At 46.5% G+C, this 21,812-nt stretch overlaps 2 protein-coding genes across 4 annotated transcripts in view; one reads left to right on the plus strand and one right to left on the minus strand.

Moving 5' to 3' along the window:
- CAMKK2 (calcium/calmodulin dependent protein kinase kinase 2) overlaps positions 1-4,724 on the plus strand; it is a 64,108-nt gene extending 59,384 nt beyond the window's left edge. The window contains 1 exon segment of the mRNA XM_078154288.1: positions 1,333-4,724. Coding sequence (XP_078010414.1) covers positions 1,333-1,479 — 147 coding nt within the window. The 3' untranslated portion in view covers positions 1,480-4,724.
- Positions 4,725-14,202: 9,478 nt separating this feature from the next.
- P2RX4 (purinergic receptor P2X 4) overlaps positions 14,203-21,812 on the minus strand; it is a 32,214-nt gene continuing 24,604 nt past the window's right edge. The window contains exons 6-12 of one of the 3 annotated variants that reach the window (XM_020970243.2): positions 20,695-20,775; positions 20,168-20,309; positions 19,764-19,900; positions 16,864-16,957; positions 16,654-16,719; positions 15,489-15,584; positions 14,203-14,870 (exon numbers count right to left, since the gene is read on the minus strand). In XM_020970243.2, coding sequence (XP_020825902.1) covers positions 14,841-14,870; positions 15,489-15,584; positions 16,654-16,719; positions 16,864-16,957; positions 19,764-19,900; positions 20,168-20,309; positions 20,695-20,775 — 646 coding nt within the window. In that variant the 3' untranslated portion in view covers positions 14,203-14,840. The other 2 variants (XM_020970242.2, XM_020970244.2) reach the window with 2 other exon arrangements.

Raw genomic sequence — 21,812 nt, forward strand, 5'->3', positions numbered from 1 at the left:
ATTTATTAAGCTCCTACTATGTGCCAGAAACCATAAGTGCTAAACACAGAAGAGGCAAAAGATAGTCCCCTCAAGGAATGTACAATCTAATGGGGAGACCACAAGCAAACACATATGTGCAAAGCAAACTATATATAGGACAAATAGGAAATAACTAGCAGAGGGAAGGCACTAGAATTTTGAGGGGCTGGGGAAGGCTTCCTGTAGGAGGTGGGATTTTAGTTGGGTCTTACAGGAAGGTCAGTGGTTGGAGTAGAGAAGGGACAGCATTCCAGGCATGGGGGACAGCCAGAGAAAATGCCAAGGGCCAAGAGATGGAGTGTTTGGTCCATGGAACAGTCCACTGGATCAAAGAATATGTTTGGGGAGTAAGGTGTAAAAAGACCGGAAAGGTAGGTAGTAGGGGGCCAGGTTAGGAAGGGCTTTGAATGCCAAAAGGGGATTTTGTATTTGCTCCTGAAGGCAATAGGGCATCATCTTTGTGAGGTCATGGTCCTCTTCCAGAAGGAAGGACAAACCAAAACCACAACCTGAAGGCAATGGGGAACCACTGGAGTTGCCTAAGGAGGTGGGCCATGTGATCAGACCCGTGTTTTGAATGTAGATAGATTGGAGTGTGGGGAGACTTGAGGCTCGAAGACCCAGTATAGCAATAGTCCAAGTGTGAAGTGATGAGGGGTGGCATGTCACAGGAAGGAAGGGGGCAGAGGCTGAATTGACCAGCCTTGGCATCTGATTGGATATGGGAAGTGAGGGATAATGAGTAATCCAAAATGGCTTCTAGGTTGTGAGCCTTCGGCTTTGGGAGGATGGTGTTGCCCTCTGTAGTTATAGGGCTAGTGAGAGGGAGGGAGGCTTTAGGGGGAAAGATAATGAGTTCTGTTTTGGACTTAGTGAGCTTAAGATGTCTCCTGGTCATCCAGCTGGAGAGGTGAGATTGAAAGGTGAGCTGTGGCAGAAACAAACCTTGGAACTTACCCGAGGTCAAACTGATAATGAGCAGCAGAGATATGGTTTGAGCTTAGGTGCTCGGACCCCAGTCCGGCGCTCTTAACACCATACCTCTTCATATGGCTTCTTTGTTCCCATTCCGATCACCCAATCAGGAGTCATTTCCGTTCAGTCCAACCACCAAGTCTGTCCTTTGCCCTCTGCTGGACTTCAGGAGAGAACAGAAGAAGCCTGTTTCCAGGCCAGCCGAGGGGAGGGGAACAGTCCGGAACGTGCTGCCTCTGGGGTCCAGGCTGGGTGGGCCCAAGTGGCAGCTTCCCTGGGGCGCCGCGGGCGGGGAGGAGAAAGCCTCATTGACCGCTGGTTTTCTGTTTCGAGCAGGAAGCAAGGCAGCGAAGACAGCCTCAGGTGCACCGACCTGCCGCATGTCGGAGAGGAGGAGGTGGTGTGGTGAAGAAGGCCGCCCTGGTGGATAACGGGCATCGGCCGCTGCCTCCGCCGGGAGAGGCAGCCATGGAGCCTGAATAACACCGGCTGGGCACCCGGCCTGCTCGCCTCCACGGGGCCCCGTGCCGCCAACGCATCCTGTCTCCATCGCCGCATGTCCTACCGAAAATGACCACTTGTGTAAAGCGTTGCCCGTCATCTCTGGTTGTTTCTTTTCCGTTGTCGTTTTAAGGGGTGGGGGGCGGGGGGAGGCATGGCATCTGCTTCGTGACTCGAACGTTGGCCTTCGGCTGGCAGGAGGGCCTAGAGAGAGGAGCTGCAGGCTCCCCAGCCTGACACTGTAGGGGAGGGGGTGGAGGAGGCGACTCCTTCGGAGAAAAAGTCTGGATGCCAAATATTTCAAGTCGCGTCAACTGCGATGCTTTCGCAAAGCTGGAGGAGCAAACAGCAAAGGCGGATGGCCCCAGGGACGCCACCACCCGGGAAACGTTAGCACCTCCGGGTCTTGACTCACCTCCTCCCCAAAGGGCGCCGGGCTTCGGGCTGAGTCTGAATAGCCCAGACGAGTCTCATTCATTCCAAGGACTTCGGTTTGCCTTCACCTCCCTCCTTCACTGGTGAAGGGTATTCCTTATTTTTTGAGGGGAACCCCCCCAAAACTTTTGGACATATGAATACCTTAGTCAGGAAAAACAAATTTCTCAAAGGGCTCCGAGTTCTGCGTGAGTGGCTTAGTAGGGAGAGGGAGAGCAGCAGCAGCAGGGCTGGGGGGGGGGGCGTGGTCCCCCAGGGGTGGGGGCTCAATCTGTTGCTTTTAGTCAGTTTTCAAAGGGCAGCAGCGAGAGTGCATTTCTGAAATAGGTTACTGAGCTACTAGGTTTATATACTATTAACTTTAAAATTCAGGGTGAAATCCAACACTTCCATGTACATTACATGGCTTAAGATTTTTACTTATTTGAATATCTTAGAATGTAGAGTTCAAAAATTGTCTAGACATCAGCTTAGTGGTTTTCAAAAAAGTGCTCTCTTCAGAGCTTCCGACAGGGGATGGGGGCTTTCCAACTGCTGGGCCGGTGTCTCCCTCTCCAGCGTCTTCGCTGGTATACCCAGGAGGCTGCTCGTGTCTTGTTTCCACCTTCTATACTAGCTGGCTGTATAGCTGGTGAGTTACTACAGCTCACTTGTGGTGGGGCTGTGTAGGAAGCTTCCTCTCAGCAGTCATGCCGATTGCAAACCCTGCTGTGAAACCTCCACAGGAAGCCACGGGATCACTTGTGGTCTACTCCTGGAGGAGATTGTGGGCACTTGGAACAGTCCCCAGGTGACAGGTGAGACAGGTCTCGGCTGACACATTGAGATGTTCTTCCTGGTGGCGGGAAATTGGGATAATTTCCTTTTTCTCTTCTCACCAAGAACATGACTATGCATTCTTTTTTAGCTTGGAATCTGCTTCCCGCCAGAGACACAGGTTGGTCCCATCTGAAGCCCCAAGCGAAGGGGAATTAGCAAGGTTCCACCTTTGTTTCTTGGCTTCAAAGCACACCTTTCTTCTACAGTTTGAGAGTTTGATCCGGAGGAAGGAGGAATAGTCCAGGTGCCTGAGGCCACTTTCTTGGCGATGCTTTTTCCTCTAGTCTGAATGGCTCAGTAGCCACAGAGACAGGTTGGGCCTGGTGCCCTCACCTCCTCACTCCCATAGGCTTTGGGCTCCATCCCTTTTCCCTTGAGTATTGCTTAGGCAGACTTTCTGGACATCCAGAGAGAGACAAGGTCAGGAAAGCCAAGGGCTGAGTCAGACTGTTTGCCACTCTGCCATCCGACCATTAACTCTGTTTCCTGATTGTCCTTGACCACAGAATACTTCCTCCTCCAGCACATTTTAAAATGGATGACAAATCCCTGCACAAATCTGAGATCCACCTCCTGTTGTTGGTAAGTGGTTAGCTCGTGATAAGCACCTTTTGGAAGTGATGACTGTTAACCTTATTCCTAGTTCCAGTGTGTGTGAGGTGGCCAAGCAGTACATTGCATCGAATCTCCCTCTTGTTTACACCACTGCATTGGGCAGTGCTGTGGCTTTGCACAGTTTCAGGGGCCTGGGCCTCACTGCAGTTTCTGATGTCTGTGCTGCGGGTCAGCCAAAGATCAGGAATTTGGAGCTAAAAGGGACCTTAGAGGTCATCCAGTTCAACTCCCTCCCCTTACTTTACAGATGAGGAAACTGAGGCTGGAGGGCACACAGATGGTAAGTCGGCAGGCGCAGGATTCAGACCCAGAACCTTTGACTTCAGATTCGTCACTCTGTCTAGGTCAACCCCACACTAAGGGGTTTTCATGGATAGTATAGGCAGGGGGCACTCAAGGGTTACAGCCTTTCATTGGCATAAACTCTTTGGAGTTCAAGTCCTTAAAAATAGCACAGTTATTAAGGAAGATGGAGTGACTACTGAGTACGCTGGGCTTTTTAAAAGTCCAAACAGCAATTGGGTAAATACAAGCATGGAAGAAAAGGGTACTCAGCCTTTCTTTCCCCTGCTTTGAAGGAGGACAGAGAAGATGGACCTAGGTTCAAATCCTGGTTCTGTCCTGTATGGCTTATGTAATAACCTTGGGCCATCACTTCTCTGGACATCAGTTCCCTCATGTGTAAAATCAAGGAAGGGCCCTTTCCAGCTCCTAAATCAGTGATCCTAGAGCCTGTTTTCATCACTCTGCCAACCTTCTGTCTTGGAGGTCACAGTTTGGTGGAGGTAGCTTGTGTATGTGTGAGTAGGGGGTTGAGGAGTGGGAGGAGGGAGCCTCCAGGTTAGCATCAGAGGCTAGAAGCTCTGGCCACCTCATGCGCCTCTTTTCTCTCTCTGCCTCTCTTCATGTTTCCTTCCGGTGGCAATGTGTAGGCCATGCAGGTCCCCAATATTAGAATATAACGTGTGACTCTCCCCTCCCTAGGTTAGGATTGCCTCTCTCTTTTTTTTGGCAGCCGTGAGCTTAAGAGTTCCTTTAAATGTTAGGCGCGTCTCCAGAAATACCATGGAAAAGAAAGACTGATTCTGTCTTTGTTTCCATCTTCTCTATGGTTCCCTGGATTCGACAGGTTTTGAGAGATTGCTGCTGCCTTTTTGATTCTGTGGTTAATTTAATGCCCGATGCCTGTTCATTCCTCGTCCTTTTTACTATGCATTTTTCCTTTTATCAGGTGTACAAAGTTAAATACTGTGTATTTATCACTTAAATTACATGAACTTAAGAGAAAATGAAACTTTGGTGTTTTTCCACAGATGTTGAAGCTTCTCTGTAAACTTGAATAAACAGATAGCGAAGTAGTCTTGCTCTTTGGTGTGATTATTATAACCTCTCCTCAGATTCCAACCTCCTTCAGTGTTTCCAGGTTTTCTTTATATTATTGGAGTTGCCGTGTGTCTTGTTTTCTGGTTTCTGCTTACTTCCCTTGGCCTCAGTTCATATAAATTTTCTCGTGCTTCTCTGAATTCTTCATATTGGCGGATACAATCAATAAATGAACAAGTTGCTATTAAGTCAGGTGCTGTGTTAAATTTTGGGGATACCAAGAAAGGCAAAAACAGCCCCTGCCCTCAAGGGGCTTATATACCAATGCAAAAATATACAAATTTACGGCCATTCCCTTTCAATTCAACAAGCACCTGTTGTGGGATGGGGGGTGGGTCAGTCTGGAAAGATAGGTTGGAGGTAGAATGTCAGGGGCTTATGTGCCAAATAGAAGAGTTGATATGTGATCCCAGAACTCAAAGGGGAGCCATTGAAGTTTCTTGAGTAAAGGTGTGGTGTGAGCAGAACCATCCCTTACAAATATCTGTGTATTTAATTTTGGGGAGCTGGATTGGAGAAGAAAGCCTGAAGGAATTAGGCTGAAGTAATTAAGAGATGTGAGGAGGGATGGAACTAGGGAGTTTACTAGCTGTGTGAGTGGAGAGAGGAGAGTGAAGCCAGTCACATGGAGGCAGAATTTGATAAGATTTGGCAACTGAAAAGGGAAGGGAAGTGAAATACTGTGTATACACAGGGGAGAGTTGTGAATGATTGTGAACTAAGGTGACTGGAAGGAGGCTGAGTGATAACTCTCAACAAAAATAGGGATGTTAGGGAGAGAAATGGGTTTTGGGGAAAAGATGAGCTCAGTTTTGGAAATGAGCTTAAGAAGCCCAGAGGCAGCTTAGTGGATAGAGTGCAGGGCCTGGAGTCGGGAAGACTCATCTTCATCAGTTCAAATCCAGCCTCAGACACTTACTAGCTGTGTGACCCTGGGCAAGTCACTTTACCCTGTTTTACTCAGTTTCCTCATCTGGCGAATGAGCTGAAGAAGGAAATGGCAAACCACTCCAGTGGTTTTGCCAAGAAAACCCAAAATGGGGTGATAAAGAGTGGAGGGACTGACCAAATAATATCAGCGACATGGAATTTCCAGGTCAAAATGTCTAGCATGTCAAGACAAGTATTTATTTAGTGCCTACTAAGGACCCTGAGCCAGACCCAAAGTTCAAATCTGACCTGACTCAGTTTCCTCATCTGTGAAATGGGAGTAGTAGTAGCACCTACTGCCCAGGGCTGTTGTGAAGATCAAATGAGATACATTTATAAAGAGCTGTGGAAACCTGAAAGTTCTACATAAATGCTAGCCATCACAAGCCAACAAATATGTGCAAATATGCTATATGCAGCACTCACTGGGGATTATGGGAAGCTACTAGAATTAAGAGGGACTGCGAGAGGTCTTCTGTAGGAGGTAAGATATTATCTGGGACTTGAAGGAAGCCAGGGAGGCCAGGAGGTGAGGATGAGGAGGGACAGCATCCCAGGCATGGGAGAATCAGAGACGATGTGTCTTGTTCGAGGACCAGTCAGGAGGCCAGCGTCACTGGATTGAAGAATATGGCAGGGAGTAAGGTATAAGAAGACTGGAAAGGTGGGAGAGGGCCAGCTTAGGGGGGCTTTCACAGCCAAATAGAGGATTTTACATCCCCTTTTAGAGGCAGCGGGGAGTCCCTGTAGTTTATTGAAAGGGGGTGATGGTGATGCTGATGACGTGGTCAGGCTTTAGGAGGATCACTTTGACAGTTGGGTGGAGACTGAACTAGAGGAGGGTGAGGGAAGCAGACCCACTAGCAGCTATTGAAGGAATCCAGGGATGAGGAGATGAGGGACTGCACCAGGCTGGTAACAATGGCAGAGGAGAGAAGTCATGCAGACAGTAGTTGATATGGGACTGGAATTTTAAGGAAGGATGAGGGTTGGAATCATCGGCATAAAATAATTTTTTAAATCATCTTTAAAATAAAACAAAATTTTAATTTAAGTAAAATTTAAGGTATAGCTAGTGAATAGAGCTTTATACCTGAAATCAGTAAGACCTGAATTCAAATGCCGCTTCAGACACTCACCGTGTTGTGTGATCCTGGGCAAGTCACTGAACTGCTGTTTACCTCAGTTTTCTCAACTGTAAGGGGGCCACTGCCAGTGGTCTTGATCTATGTCTTGCCACTGGACTCTGATCACTCTGGAAGAGAGAGTAAGGCTGGGGCAGCTAGATGGCACAGTGGATAGAGCTGTGGCCTTGGAGTTAGGAGGACCTGAGTTCAAATCTGGCCTCAGACACTTGACACTTACTAGCTGTGTGACCCTGGGCAAGTCACTTTACCCTGATTGCCTCACCAAAAAAAAAAAAGAGAGAGAGAGAGAGTGAGACTGATAACTTTGCATGGCTCTGCCTCACTTACATCCAATTTGTTTGCAAGTCAAGACATCTGACCTCCTGATGTCATCGGTTCTCTTTGAGAATGGAGGACGTACAATAACATCTGTAAAATGGGAACAATGATAGCACCTACTTCCCAGTGTTGCTGTGAGGACCAAATGAGATATTTGTGAAACTCTTGGCAAACTTTAAAGAACTCTCTACATGCTAGCTATTACTATAATGATAATTGAACCCATTGAAATTGATGAGATCACCAAGAAAGGGTAGACAGAGAAGGGCCCAGGACAGCCCTGATGTAGGCCCTGGGTGTTTGTCGTTTGTCCTTTCTTTTCAAAGAGGACCTTGCAGTCAGGGTGGGGATGCTGTGACATGCAAGTGAATTGGATTTAAGTGACGGAGGGCTGAAGGCTTCCTAGGCACTGGGACAAAGGGTGGGACATAGATAGTCCAGCAAAAGAGACTAAGAAAGCACAGTCAGACAGGCGGGAGAGCCAGGAGAGAACAGTGTCATGGAAACCCAGGGAGGAGAGTGCCCAGAGTGAGAGGGTGAATCCTAGCTGCAAGCTTCTGAGAAGAGCAGAAGGGTGGGGATTGAGTCAGTGCCAGTGGGCTCTCCGCTCCTTTCCTAGCAATGTGCTTAGGAGAGTGGAAACATATTTTAGGTGCTTTCTGCAGCCCTTCATCTTGCTCATGCCAGCCAAGGGCTTCATCTCTCTTCCAACTGCTTTGGATGTGTGGCTTTTTTAATCGGGCCTGTGATTGAGTGTAGGAAAATCCCAGTGAAGACATTCCCTCTGTTTGTGTTGTTCTGGCGTCTGGTCTACAAATTGTCTTTAGTTGCCTGGTGCATTGAGAGGTTACGAAATTACCCAGGATCTCACTGAGGGATACCCTGAAACCAGGTCTTCCTAAATCCCAGGTAGGTTCTGCCACACTGCTTGACTTCCTCCATCCATCTGGGATCAAAGAGAAATCCTGTGTTTGGCCCTACAAGGACTCTTCCAACTTTCCAGTTTCCTTAAACTCCCCCTGCCTACCCCATGATCCATTGACATTGGCCTATTTGCAGTTCCTCACATCACAAGACACTCCATCCATCTCCTGAAGGGAATGCTAGTCTTCTGCTTTATTTCTTCCACACACTAGGATCCAGGGATGTAGGTTTCCTTGCTCTTCCTCCCACTTCACACTATGTGCCTTTATACTGGCTGTCCCCCGTGCCTGGGATGTTAGCTTCCTGGGCTTCTGGGGTCACAGCAAGTGACAGAGACAGGATCTGACTCATCTAAAATCCCACCTTATGCAGACCTTTCCAGCCTCCCCTGCCCCCAACCCTCTTCTCAGCCAACGATACAATGCCCTCTGGTATCTGTATATGGGAGGTAATCTCAGATATACCAGGCTACTAAAGCTTAAAACTATACTAAGAAGTGTGCAGAACCAGGAGAACATAGTATACAGTAGCAGCAATATTGGGGCAGCTAGGTGGTGGCAGTGGATAGAGCGCTGGGCATGGAGTCAGGAAGACCTGAGTTCAACTCCAGTCTCAGACACTTACTAACTGTGTGGTCCTGGGCAAGTCCCTTCACCCTGTTTGCTTCAGTTTCCTCAACTGTAAAATGAGCTAGAGAAGGGAATGGCAGACCAGTCCAGTATCTCTGCAAAGAAAACTCCACTAGGGCAGACACAACTGAAAAATGACTGAATAACTGAATAACAAACAGCAATATTGTAATGATAATTAACCATGGAAGATTTAGCTACTCTGATCAACACAAGGGTCCAAGGCAGTTCCAAAGGACTCATGATGAAATATGTTGTTCCCTTCCAGAGAGAGGACTGATGGATTCTGAGTGCAAATTGAAACATTTTTTTTCATTTATTTTCCTTGGTTCCCCCCCCCCCATATGGCTAATATGGAAATGTTTTGCATGACTTTAGATGTAGAATGGGGATCATATTGCTTGCCTTCTCAATGGGTGGGGGATGGGCTGGAGGGAGGGAGAGAATTTGGAACTCAAAATAAATAAAATAAAGATAGGGGCAGCTAGGTGGCACAGTGGATAGAGCACCAGCCCTGGAGTCAGGAGGACCTGAGTTCAAATCCGGCCTCAGACACATGACACTCACTAGCTGTGTGACTCTGGGCAAGTCACTTAATCCCAATTGCCTCACCAAAAAAAAAACAAAAACCAAACCCCCAAACCCCCCAAAACCTCCAAAAAATAAAATAAAATATAGTAAAGCAATTAAAAAAAACTGTTCTAAGACTTGGGACACTCAGTATATCTTGTATGTTTCGTTACTTGTGTATTACCATCTCCGGACTTCGTCATGGTCTCCAGAATCTCATCACCCTGAAGATCATACCATCCCTGAAGCTCATAGCTCTTAAGTACCTGTGCCCTGGGCCACCTTGCTCTGATTGGAGCAGATGGAAGGTGGACATCAGAGAGTGCCTCTATTTAAGGCTGGTGCCCAGGGCCACCTTCTCATCATTTCTGCATTCCTCTAGATTTCATCCTTCCTCTGTGCTGGATAACCTCTCTCCCACCTCCCTTTCAGCTTTTTATGTATTGTTTCCCCCACTGGATTGTGAGTTCCTTGAGGGTAGGGACTTTTTTTTTTGCCTATCTTTGTATCTTCAACACTTAGCACAGTGCCTGGCACATAGCGGGTGCTTTATATATGTTAATTGAATTGACTCACTCCCCTGTTAGAATGTGAGCTCCTTGAGGGTAAGGACTGGTTTTTATGGTTTGTTTGTTTTTTGCTTTTCTTTGTATCTCTAGAGCTTAGCACTGTGCCTGGCACACAGTAAAAACAAAATGCTTGTTGGCTGATTCCATAAATGTCAGTAAAAACCCTACCTGTGGCCCTTTCTAGCAGAGAACCTCACTATTGCCAGCTGCTGCTGAGATGCCCCATAAAATGGGCAACTTTGAATAGAAACAAGGGAAGAGGGACCCCAGAGGAACGTCTTGATCACAGGATCCGATCCAAAGACTGGAGGAGGGGGAGGTTGACCTGGGGCCAAGGTACTAGATGAAATCGTCTTTCACTCCTGTTTTTATGCTAATAGTTTTGAAGGTGAGGTCACCCGGCCCTCAGAAACCTTAGAAGCAATATTCGAGTGGCCCAACAGATGGAGGTGTGATTCCATGGACTAAGCTCTCCAACAACAATACAAGGTGGGGCTAACAGGACTGTGGGAAGCACAGGCTCTTCCCCCTCTCCCCCAGGACCATTCTTGCCATGCATTCATAAGATCACAGATTTGGAGCTGGAGGGGAACTTAAAAGCCTCTCAGTTCATTTTTATAGACAAGGAAAGAGGTCCGGAGAGAGACTTGTCCAAGATCACACAGACAGGATATTACGAGGCAGGATCTGAGCTCAAGCAAGGCCCTTTTTGACCCTTACCATGTTAGATCAGAATGATAAGGAAGCTGGAGCTTAGGGTCACTCTACAAGCAGTTGTTAAGCACCTACTATGTGTCAGACACTATGCTAAGGGCTGGGAGCACAAAGGGCAAAAACAGTCCCTGCCCTCCAGAAGCTTACAGTTTCAAATGGGGGAGATGACATGCAAGGAGATACATATGAGATATGTTCAGGGTCAATTGGAAGTGATATTGAAATATTTTCAGTCTACTCTAGAGAAGGGGCTCTCGTTCGTCTTCTTTGTGTTTGAGAGCCCTTTGGTGATTTAGAGAAGCCCATGGACCCCTTCTCAGAATCATGTTTTTAAATGCATAAAATAAAATACACAGAATTATAAGGAAATCAATTATATTGAAATAGTTATCAAAATTTTATAAAAAAGTTCATGGACCCCTGATTAAGAATCTCTGGTCAGAAAGTTGGAAAATTGTCAAAGAAGGGCTGCTCTGGGCCATAGGAATTTAGCAAATAGTTCTTCTTTTGACTGCTGGGATTCTGTTTTCACCACCCACCTAACCTGAACGGATATAAAAGGTCACATCATTAAAATCACAAGACAAAGACAGCATAGTGTAGTGGATAGACTTGAGGTCAGGAAGACCTGAATTCAAATTCTTCCTCATACTAATTGACTGTGTGACCTTGGGTAAATCCTTTAACCTCTCTGAACTTCACTGAACATCATTTACTGCGCTGGTAAAATGGTGGGGCTGGCCCCAAAGGCCCCTTCCAGCTCCAGATCTTGTTTCTAACTCAAAGCGTTCCCTACCCTTTGGGCATGCTCCTCAACTCCTTCCCACCTCACCCTATGCTCACTCTGTCCCCTCTGACAGCTGAGCTTTCCTCTTACCTTGCTTCATACCAGGCAACTTCATCACTTCTTGAATGTCTCCAAACCAGGCTGACAGTCCCATCCGTGCCTTTCTGGCTTCCCTTATGTGTTGCCTTTACCATTAGACTATAAGCTCCTTGAGGGCAGGGACCGTCTTGTTTGCTTGTACTTGTATCCCTAGCTCTTAGTATAGTGCCTGGCATAGTAAACACTTAATGAATGCTTCTTCCTTCACTCACCTATGACCTTTGACTAGGAAGAGATATGTTTATAACCATTCTTGTCCCAACAAGGGATAGAGTCAGTCAGTCAACAAACATTCATTAAGTGCTTACTATGTACCACACCAAGGTGGTTATAAAAGGCAAATATAAAAGTCGACTAGAGAGCTTCAGAAGAATGCTGTTCTTGATGGAGGGGACAGAGGTAGTATCAGGGTAGATGCCTGTATGGGGTAGGCCCTAAGCATACATAAAGGCAGCATGTCATTTTATTAACCATCCAGCAAAGGAGTACAACATTTGAGTCAAGTGGTGGTCTCGAATCACCAGTCTCGTAGTCACCTTGTTCTCTACGGCACCTGTCGGTTAGAATTCCAAAAGGCTGCTGTTTCCACTATCTCTTCTTTCATCTTTGTCTCACATGAAGAGGTGGCCCTTCTCCTTGCCTAGGCAAACTGCTTTACATGCACAAGTGACCCCATTCCTATCTTCTCCAGATTACCCCCTCTCTCACTAATCTTCTGTCTTTACTGCCTACAAACATGCTCCTGTCTGGCCATCCTCAAAAATTCCTCATTTTATAATCCATTCCTGAGAGTCATTATCCTCTGTCTCTCTTCCCTTTGGTGTCTATAGCCTATAATCTGTCCCTCTATTTCCTTTCCTCTCACTCTCTTCTTAACCCCTTATAATGTGGTTTGTGACTTCATCATGCCACTGAACCTGCTCTCTCCAGAGCTACCACTGATCTCTTAATTGCCAAATCTGATAATGTCTCGATGCTCATCTGTCTTGACCTCTCTGTAGCCTCTGATACCATTGATCACCCTCTTCTTGATACTCTCTAGGTTTTGGGGACACCACTATCTCTGGGTTCTCCTTATACTTGTCTGACTGCTCCTTCTTTGCCTCAATGATACCTGCTAACTATGGATGTCCTCCAGAGCTCTGTCCAGGGTCCTTTTCTCTTTCTATAATATTTAACTTAGTGATCTCATCACCTCCCATAGGTTCAATGATCATCTTTATGCAGATGACTTTTGGATGTTTATCCAGCACTAACATCTCTCTCCTGATCTCTAATTTCCCAACCGTCTATTAGACATTTCAAACTGCATGTCCTATAGACATCTTAAACTGAACATGTCCAAAACTGGATTCATTCTCTTTCCTAAATCTTCCCCTTTTCCTAACTTCCCTTTTACTGTTGAGGACGTGGTCATCTTTCCAGTCACCCAGACTCACCCTTTAGGTATTATCTTCATCTCCTCACTCTCTCTCAACCTTCCCCTACCTACCCTGCCACATCCAATCTGTTGCCAAGACCTGGTGATTTCACTTTGGTAACTTCTTTGGTAAACCCCCTTCACTCCTCTGATATTGCCACCGTCTTGGTGCAGGCTGCCATACCCCATGGCTGGACTCAAGATTCTGTCTAGGCCAGTCCTTCTTCTACCCAGCTGTCACATTGATATTTGTAAGATGTAGGTCAGATCATGTCACCTATCCACTCAATAAACTCTAGTGAGTCCCTATTATGTCCATGATCAAATAAAAAATCTTTGGTCTGACTTTTAAAGCTCTTCCTAATCTGGCCCCTTTACTTTCCTATATGAACTCTTTGAAACAGTGACGCTGGCCTCCTGGCTATTCCAAGAAAAAGACTTTCTATCTCTCCACTGTTTCCCATGCTAGAATGCTCTCCCTCTTCCACTCCCACTGACTTCCCTGGCTTCCTTTAAGTCCCAACTAAACCCCCACTTTCTACAGGAAGCCTTCCCCATCCCTTCTTAATTCCAGTGCCTTCCCTCTGTTAATCATTTCCTATTTATCCTGTATATAGCATGCTTTGCATATATTTGTTTGCATCTTATTTCCCCCATTAGATTGTAAGCTCTTTGAGGGCAGGAATTGTCTTTTGCCCTTTTGTATCCTCAGTGCTTAGTTAGCATAGTGCCTGGTACATAGTAGTTACTTAGTAAATGTTTATTAATTGTCAGAAAGGATAAGACTTGATAATACACTGGATATGTGGGCTAAGTTTGAGTCAGGAATTGAACACAGTACTGAAAATGTGGAGCCTAGGTAACTTAGACGATAACAGGGCCCTTGGCAATGCCTTTCCTGGTTGGGAACAGGGTAGAATTTGTGTTGGAGGGTGGATGGGGGAAGATAATGAGTTGTGTTGAGTTTGAGACACCTACAGAACCCCTAATTTGGTCTGTCCAAAAGGCAGTGGATAATGTGTGACTGGTACTCAGGAGAGAAACTAGAGCTGGATAAATAGATCTGAAAATTATCTCTATAGAAATGATCACTGAACCCAGTGACGCTACAGAAGTAGCCCATGGTGGTGGAAGGAACTCTGGATTTGAAATTGGAGATCTGGGTTTCAGTCCTTGCTCTGTTAATCCCTACCTATCTGAATTATGGCAGTCATTTCTTTTTTTTTCTGGGCCTCAGTTTTCACATCTGCCAAACAGCTATATTATATTCATTTGGACTAAGATTCATTCCAGCTCTAAACCCTATGGAAGCTTTAGCCTACAGTTATACAATATTGCCAACTGATAAAACAGATCACATTTAATTTTTTCAGGTCTTTAGTTACAAAGGAATCAGAACAAGGAAAAATATTCCTAAATATAAATCATAACAGCATGGACGGTTTCTCTGGCTCATAGGAAACAAGTGAGCTGCGAAGAGCTCAAGGGACCCTCTAATCTTGGGTGATCTCAGGTGGTCTTTCCCTCAAAAGTATTTAAACTTGTGCGTTTAGTTTAAGAGATATTGTTGTCAAAAGCTGGGAGAATGGGGCCTTTTTTAGAGGCTAAGGTAGCTCAAAGCTTTGGAGGAAAGAAAGCATTGAAAAGGATTATTCCAAGTCCCATAAGATGCATCGATGTTATTATGCTTGGATAGGGCCAACAGCTTTCAGGCTGTTACCACAGAAAGCAATGCCAACCCTGAGCAGCAAAACAGGACCAAGTAACAGCCCATTTACTGGGCAAATGAAGGTCCATCACGTGACCCTTAGGACAGCAATCTTGGAGATGCAGAAGGAGGAGTGAGTCGAGGCCTCAGGAGGAGGACCAGCCTTCTCCCCAAGGGCAGCTGATTTTTCCCTCCTTGGCATTCTGCAGAGGCGAGAACTCCCAGGGCAGTGCAAGGATAGGGCTGAATCTGGTCCTGGATGCCACGGGACTATGTTATTCAGTTCTAAACGCTTCTGCAAGCCCCTACAAAGAAAGACAAGTAACTCCCATGCAGCAAAGGTGTCCGCTCTGTGGGCTTGCTTTGAATGATCAAATGTGCTGCTGAGATGGCACACCTTTCACCTGTGTGTGGCTCTGATTCTGGCCAGATTATTCTGGCCTTATTAGCCCCAACTGTATTTCACTTTACTCCTTATTCTCCTATCATCTCCTTGACAATCTCATCAACTGCCTGAGTTCCTTCTCTTCTCCCTCACTAAGTCTGGAGCCATCATCAACTCTGGCACTGTTCCTGGATGGAACGTGCCAACCTAGTCTCCTATGGCTCCAATTAGCGTCCCTGAAACTTTCAGGACCAAAACGCTCCTCTTTGGCCACCACTCCCCCATGTGTGCTGTCTCCCTTTCAGAAATGTAAGCTCCTTGAGGGCACAGCCTGTCTTTGCTTTTGCATCCTTAGTAAGTGCTTAATAAATGCTTCTTCCTTCACTTATTCATCCACTTTGAGAGTCCTCACCATGACGGCCGTAGGAATCAAGTCATTCCCCATATCACTTTTTCTCTTCTCCTAAGAGCCTAAAGGTGAAAGCAAGAGTCTATCTCGGCTCATTTCTCCTGTGAAGTTTGGAAGGGATCGATTTACCTGCTCGTAGTCTTCTACATATTTGTATTTTTTCTCTCGGTAGTAAAACCTCTTTTTCATCAAATACAGGACTATAATATCACACAGGACTGTGGCCTGAATTGATGACAAAGAAATAACAGAAGGTCAGAGTGACTTTGCCCCTCTTGTTTAATGCTACTTAGACTATTCACTCCCCTCCCTTCATGTTAATAACGGCTAGCAAACAGTACTCCAAGGTGTGGAGCATGGGGTTGACTATCCTAGCGGATCATACAATCTTGGGAAGTAGGCGCTATTGTTACCGGTCCTGTTTATTGTTGTTGTTCAGTCATGCCCATCTCTCCGTGACCGCATCTGGAGTTTTCTTGGCAAAGCTACTCCAGTGGTTTGCCATTTCCTTCTCCAATTATTTCCATTTTGCAGATGAGGAAACAGGTTGAGAGAAAAGAGATGATTTGCTCTGGGTTACACAGCTAGGTGGTGCAGTGGATAGAGTGCCAGAACTGGAGGCAAGAAGATCTGAGTTCAAATCTAGCTTCAGACACTTACTAGATGTGTGACCCTGGGCAAGTCACTTCACCCTGTTTGCCTCAGTTTCCTCATCTGCCAAATGAGCTGAAGAGGGAAATGGCCAACCATTCCATATCTCTGGCAAGAAGACCCCAAATGGGGTCTTGAAGAGTCGGGCATAACTGCAATGACTCAATGACGACATGGTTAAGAGTGTGCAAGGCAGCAGTCACACTTGGATCTTCCAGACTCCAAGTCCAGATCCCTACCCATCTACAATGGAGCCCCCCTGGATGCTTACGGTTCCTAAAATCTCATATTAAAAGAACAGATCAGAGAATTAGTTATATGACCCAACAGACCAAGAGGGCCACAGAGGCCACCGTGCCCTGCCCACAATGTCCCTGACAAATGATCATCTACCCTCTGCTTGGTGACCTGCTGGCATCATTCTACTTTGGGATGACAGCACCTCTGGGAAGCAGACTAGGTGTTCACTCTGCCCAGCTTGGCTGCAGGGAAGGATTATGGGGAGGGAAGATGAAGTGAAGAGACATGGGATCAGTCCCTTATGTCCAAAGGGGCTCAGTGGTTACAATGTGATTTACCTCTCTGGCATACCTGTGCCTCCCTTCTTCCCATTGTGGTTAGTATAGAGGAAATATAGGCTTACCACACCAAGCAGTGCCAGTCCAGAGCCAATGTTTATCATGGTAGGGATGATGTCGAATTTCCCAGCCTGACAAATGAGAAACATTTGAGATTGGGCCAAGAGGGGAAGAGAAAAGGGCAGGATAAGTGTCTCTTCCGGCCTCTCACAAGGTTTAGTTGACTGGTGCTTGGCTGAAGACCAGCTGAGACAGGAGAGAGATTGGGACTCTACCTTTCCAAAGACAATGGTGTCAAAGCGGATGCCGTAGGCCTTGATGAGGGTCCGGACCTCGGTGCCGTTTGCATCCTTGTAGTATTTGGCAAACCTGGGGAGGAAACACGTATCTGTTAGCACAGCCCTACAGATGTTAGAAGAACTGAGCCCCAGGCTCTTCACTGACCCTGGGACTTCTCAATGTGCTCATGCTGAGTAGCGGGTTAAGAAGCAGCAGTGAGTGCCATTCAATCGGCCTGAAAAAGATACAACATCATGCAGCAGAGAGTCAGTGCCTTGCTCGTATGAGGCATATAACGGGGACTTGATGAACGTATGAGAGTTGAGTCCATTCTCTGGTGGTTAAGAGTGTTTTCTTTCTTGTTCAGTCAATTCATTTGGGTCCAACTCTCCGTGACCCCATTTGGGGTTTTCTTGGCAAAGATACTGGAGAGGTTTGCCACTTCCTTCTCCAGCTCATTTTACAGATGAGGAAACTGAGGCAAGCAGGGTGAAGTGACTTGCCCAGAGTCACATAGCTAGTAAAAGTCTGAGGGCCAATTTGAACTCAGGAAGAGGAGTCTTCCAGATTCGAGGTTCTTCGATCTACATACTATGACAACACCTAGCTGCCCATCTTCTTTCTAAATTGACCTAAGAGACCATGACAAACCCGTCCTCACAAGGGTGGGAGGGTCAAGACTCGGGCATCATAAAGTTCCTCCCTCTGTTCTCATCATGGTCTGTGCCAATTCCATTTATTAAGTATTTACTGTGTACATGGCCCTGTTCCAACTCTGGCTATGCTATTCATTTCCCATTGAATGTTATTTCTATATTAAGACCATCTGACCACTTAAAGAATTAAAAACATTTTTAAAAGGATGTATCAACTAGATAGTTCTATGGAATCTTTAGTGAACAGCAGAAAGTTACCACACTCCTCTGTGCTTGTATAGAATGACCTTTTCAAGAAGCCAGCACCACAAGGGGGCAGCCAGGTGGTGCAGTGCACAAAGCAACAGCCCTGGAGTCAAGAGGACCTGAGTTCAAATCCAGCCTCAGACACTTTCTAGCTGTGTGACCCTGGGCAAGTCACTTCCCCCCCCAATTGCCTTTAAAAAAAAAAAAAGCAACACCACTTCATGGCCTTCATTTTCTAGAAAGAAAAAGGGGAAGGGGCGAAGCCATTCACTGAGGGCTTGTGGATCTGCCAGAAGCATCAGGTGACCCAACTATGAAACGTCCTACCTGCCTCCACTTAGCTTGTGTGCAGTGACTGCCTGTGGCTGGTTGGAAAATGGAGTTCTGAGGCCATCGCTGACTTCACTGTGCTCTAGTGCTCAGCTTGGTGCCTGCACTCAGGAAGCCTTTCCTGCATGGCCACAGACTGAGCTGGTGGGCAACTGCCTAGAGATTCTGAAAATCGGGAGCAAGCGTGGACAGTCCACACAGTGCCAGCCCCTCTGCTGGGACACATGCACGGCCATTCTTGCTTTATGGACATGGTACCACCTCTGCATTCCAAAGACAGAGCTGGTTGGTGGGTCATCATTGTATGTATTTTTATGTATTTTTTTTAAGGCAATTGGGGTTAAATGACTTGCCCAGGGTCACACAGCTAGTAAGTGTAAGTGTCAAGTGTTTGGTCTGAGGCCCTCCTGACTTCAGGGCCAGTGCTCTATCTGCTGCGCTATCTAGTTGCCCCATGGGCCATCACTGTAAAAGAGAATTTTTTTCCACTGGACGCTTCACTGGGGGCTCTGGTGTTTAAGCTGACAATTCACCACAAGGGGGAGACTGCACAGCACAGAATGCTGCTCCAAAGGCCAGGAGACATTTTCTTTTCTTTCTTTCAAATTAATTTATTTTGATTTGTCAATAATCACGTCCATAAGCTTTGAGTTTTAAATTTTTCTCCCCTTCGCTCCCCACCTCCCTCCCCAAGACGGCATGCAATCTGATATAGGCTATACATATACATTCCCATTAAACATATTTTCCCATTAGTCATGTTGTAAGGAAGAATTAGAACCAATAGGAGGAACCACCAGAAAGAGGAAACGAAACACAACAGAAGAAAAAAAATAGCAAATAGTATGCTTCGATCTGCATTCAAACTCCAGGAGACATTTTCTAGCAGGGCCTCTGATACAGTTTGCATGCAAACAGGGGAGCTGGCTGGGGTGCTGCGCAGGAAAACCAAACCAACAAAAACTTACATGGCCCCATGTTGCGCTGTTTCAGAAAGGGAGGGGAAAACAAAAATACCTAGCTCTATTACTGCTTTACCAAAAATGTTAGCATTAGTGAGATAACCAGTAGGACCCCCCTAGAGTTAATACCTGTGTGCTGTTAGCCCCTGTGACATCTAGCTATGGATTCTTAACCTGGCCTCTATTGATTAGGTTTTATAAAATGTTGATAACTGCATTTCATAATTGTTTTTCTCAATAATTCTATGTATCATATTTATGCATTTGAAATCATGATTCTGAGCAAGGGTCCACAGGCTTCCCCCAACTGTCTGCCCAAGGGGTCCAGGACCCAGAAAAGGTGATGAACCTTCAGTCCATCTCCTGCATTTTACTGAGGCAGAAATGAGGCTCCCACAGATGGAATGACTTGTCCTCATGGCACAGCCGAGATTCGAACCTCTCGTCTTCTGACCGCCTCTCAGCCTACTAATCTGTAAATGCACGCACCAAATCCAGCCTGGATTTAGCTACAACTGCTTTTGGTTGCAAGAGGTTGGCCCTGCACAATGCTGTGTCTGGCCCGGTTCTCCAAGGGCACAGATGTTAGAAATGGATAATATTTCTTAATCCCAGCTGATCACTAATGTTTGTCCTCTCCCCCAACTCCCCCCCGCCCCAAGCATCCAAGCAATAAGTAATATACCCTATGACCCCTCCCACCTGAAGTTATAGCCAGGGGAGACAGTGTGGTCAGAGTCCTGGTTGTCAAGGCGGTGAAAAGAATACTTTGGTATGCAGTGAGAAGCGGAACGGTCCAGGTTGCAGTCCCAGTTGATCTGAATTCCCATGATGCCTCCCTGCATGTTCCAAAGCAAGAAAAGGTTAGGGGTCAGAGGAAAGCTCAGAAGGGGGCTAATATATTGAAGCCACCTGATCACTTTAAAAAAAATCAATACTTTTTTTAAAAAGGCAGCAGCAACTAAAGAGGCATATGGAACTTTCGGTCAGCAGCAGCTGACTAGCTAGAGAGTGGCTATCAGTCCCAGGAAGGTCTTCACCATGGAGTCATGCTCGAAGTTCTCTTCCAGGGAAGAGCTGGGGCAGAACAAAAAGCCTCCGCTTACCTCCACGGCCATCTGCTGGAAGCTCTGTCCTCCACTTTCCACTATTTGGCCAAGACGGAATATGGGGCAGAACGGGTCTGACTTGGTATCATAGATGCATGACTTGAGGTAAGTGGCACTGGTGTTGGGAAGGATATTCCTCCTGAATAGAGAGGGAGCAAAAGGGAGATTTGAGGTAAGGGAGGGGGAGGGAGAAATGGCTCATGGATAGCATTCCTCCAAGATACTGGTCAAGCTACACGCTCTTCCTAATGATGTCCTTCAAGAATTCATGAGCTCATCTCTCTCTGTCAGTGCCAATGGGCAACTTGCCTGTCTTAGGAGGCGGGCCTAGGAGACGCTTGGCCTCCCCTACCCCCCAAATCATCCCTGGTGGCAAACCCCCTGGCGATGAGCTTCCTCTGGCCACCTATGGGCACGGTCTACCCGGGGACCTTTCTAGTTTGGGAGGACTGGCCAGGGCATGTACATGGCTGGTCCAGGCTTCAGAGTCCAGGCTTTCAGGCATCGGACGCCCCAACACTTACTTGGTGAAATTAAACTTGGGATACCAGATGTGGTTCTTAATCAAGAGGGTGAAGTTCTCCGCAGCCTTCAGAAAGGCGGGCCTGAAATCACAACACACACACGCAAACACCAACAGGATCAATCACAGCTTCGAGTCTGTCAGTGTCTCCTTTCTTTCCTTCAAATAGGAAAAGACCCATTGCTTCCACATAGTTGGACATGTACATAGTAGGATGCTAAAAGTTGAGAAGTGGGGTTTTCAATCAAATGTAGAGGTTTCCTAGCTCATGAGCATGGGGCAGCTGCCTGGCGCAGTGGATAGAGTACTGGGCTTGGAATCAGAAGACTCTTCTTCATGAGCTCAAATCCGGCCTTGGACACTTACTAGCTGTGTGACCCTGGGCAAGTCACTTAACCCTGTTTGCCTCAGTTTCCTCATCTGTATAATGAGCTGGAGAAGGAAATGGCAAACTGCTCCAGTATGTTTGCCAAGAAAACCCCAAACAGGGTCAGGAAGAGTCAGGCATAATGGAAATGACTAAACACCAAGTGTATGAGCTCTAGGGCAGGGCACAGTCCATTACAGCTGCTTCTGGGGAGAGAGGGAATAAACAAGCCTGAGTACAGGCTGATGAGGCCGGCCAGTTGGGCCATTCATTGTACATTCATGCCAGCATATACAGTTGGCCCTTGGGGCTTCATGGTGTGCTTACATCCCCAGACAGCTTAGTGGCTGTGGTCACAGAGCTGGTCTTACAAGTTAAACCAAAGTTAAGTCTGCTTGCACACTGATACCCTTCTCTGATGGGCACCCAGTAGGCATGCCTCCCCTGGCACTGTCTGTTGCCATCAAAGAGTGCCCCATCACTTCTTGGTTGCTTTCTGTTCACCAAGGCTGAAGCTATCCTGAGAGGGTCCTGTTTCTTCCTTTTTTTTTTAATTTTAGAATTTTTGTTTTCAATTCAAAATTCCCTCCCTTTACCCCCTTCTTCACCTTCTTCGAAGGCAAGAAATATGATACCAATTATACTTATGAAGTCATGCAAAACATTTCCACATTGTCTGTGTTGAGGGAAAAAAGGAAGAAAAATAAAGAAGGTGAAAAACGATATGCTTCAATCTGCACTCAGAGCTTATC

This window comes from Phascolarctos cinereus, unplaced genomic scaffold (genome assembly GCF_003287225.1).
Source record: "Phascolarctos cinereus isolate Bilbo 61053 unplaced genomic scaffold, phaCin_HiC Scaffold_4;HRSCAF=312, whole genome shotgun sequence".
Lineage (NCBI taxonomy): Eukaryota > Metazoa > Chordata > Mammalia > Diprotodontia > Phascolarctidae > Phascolarctos > Phascolarctos cinereus.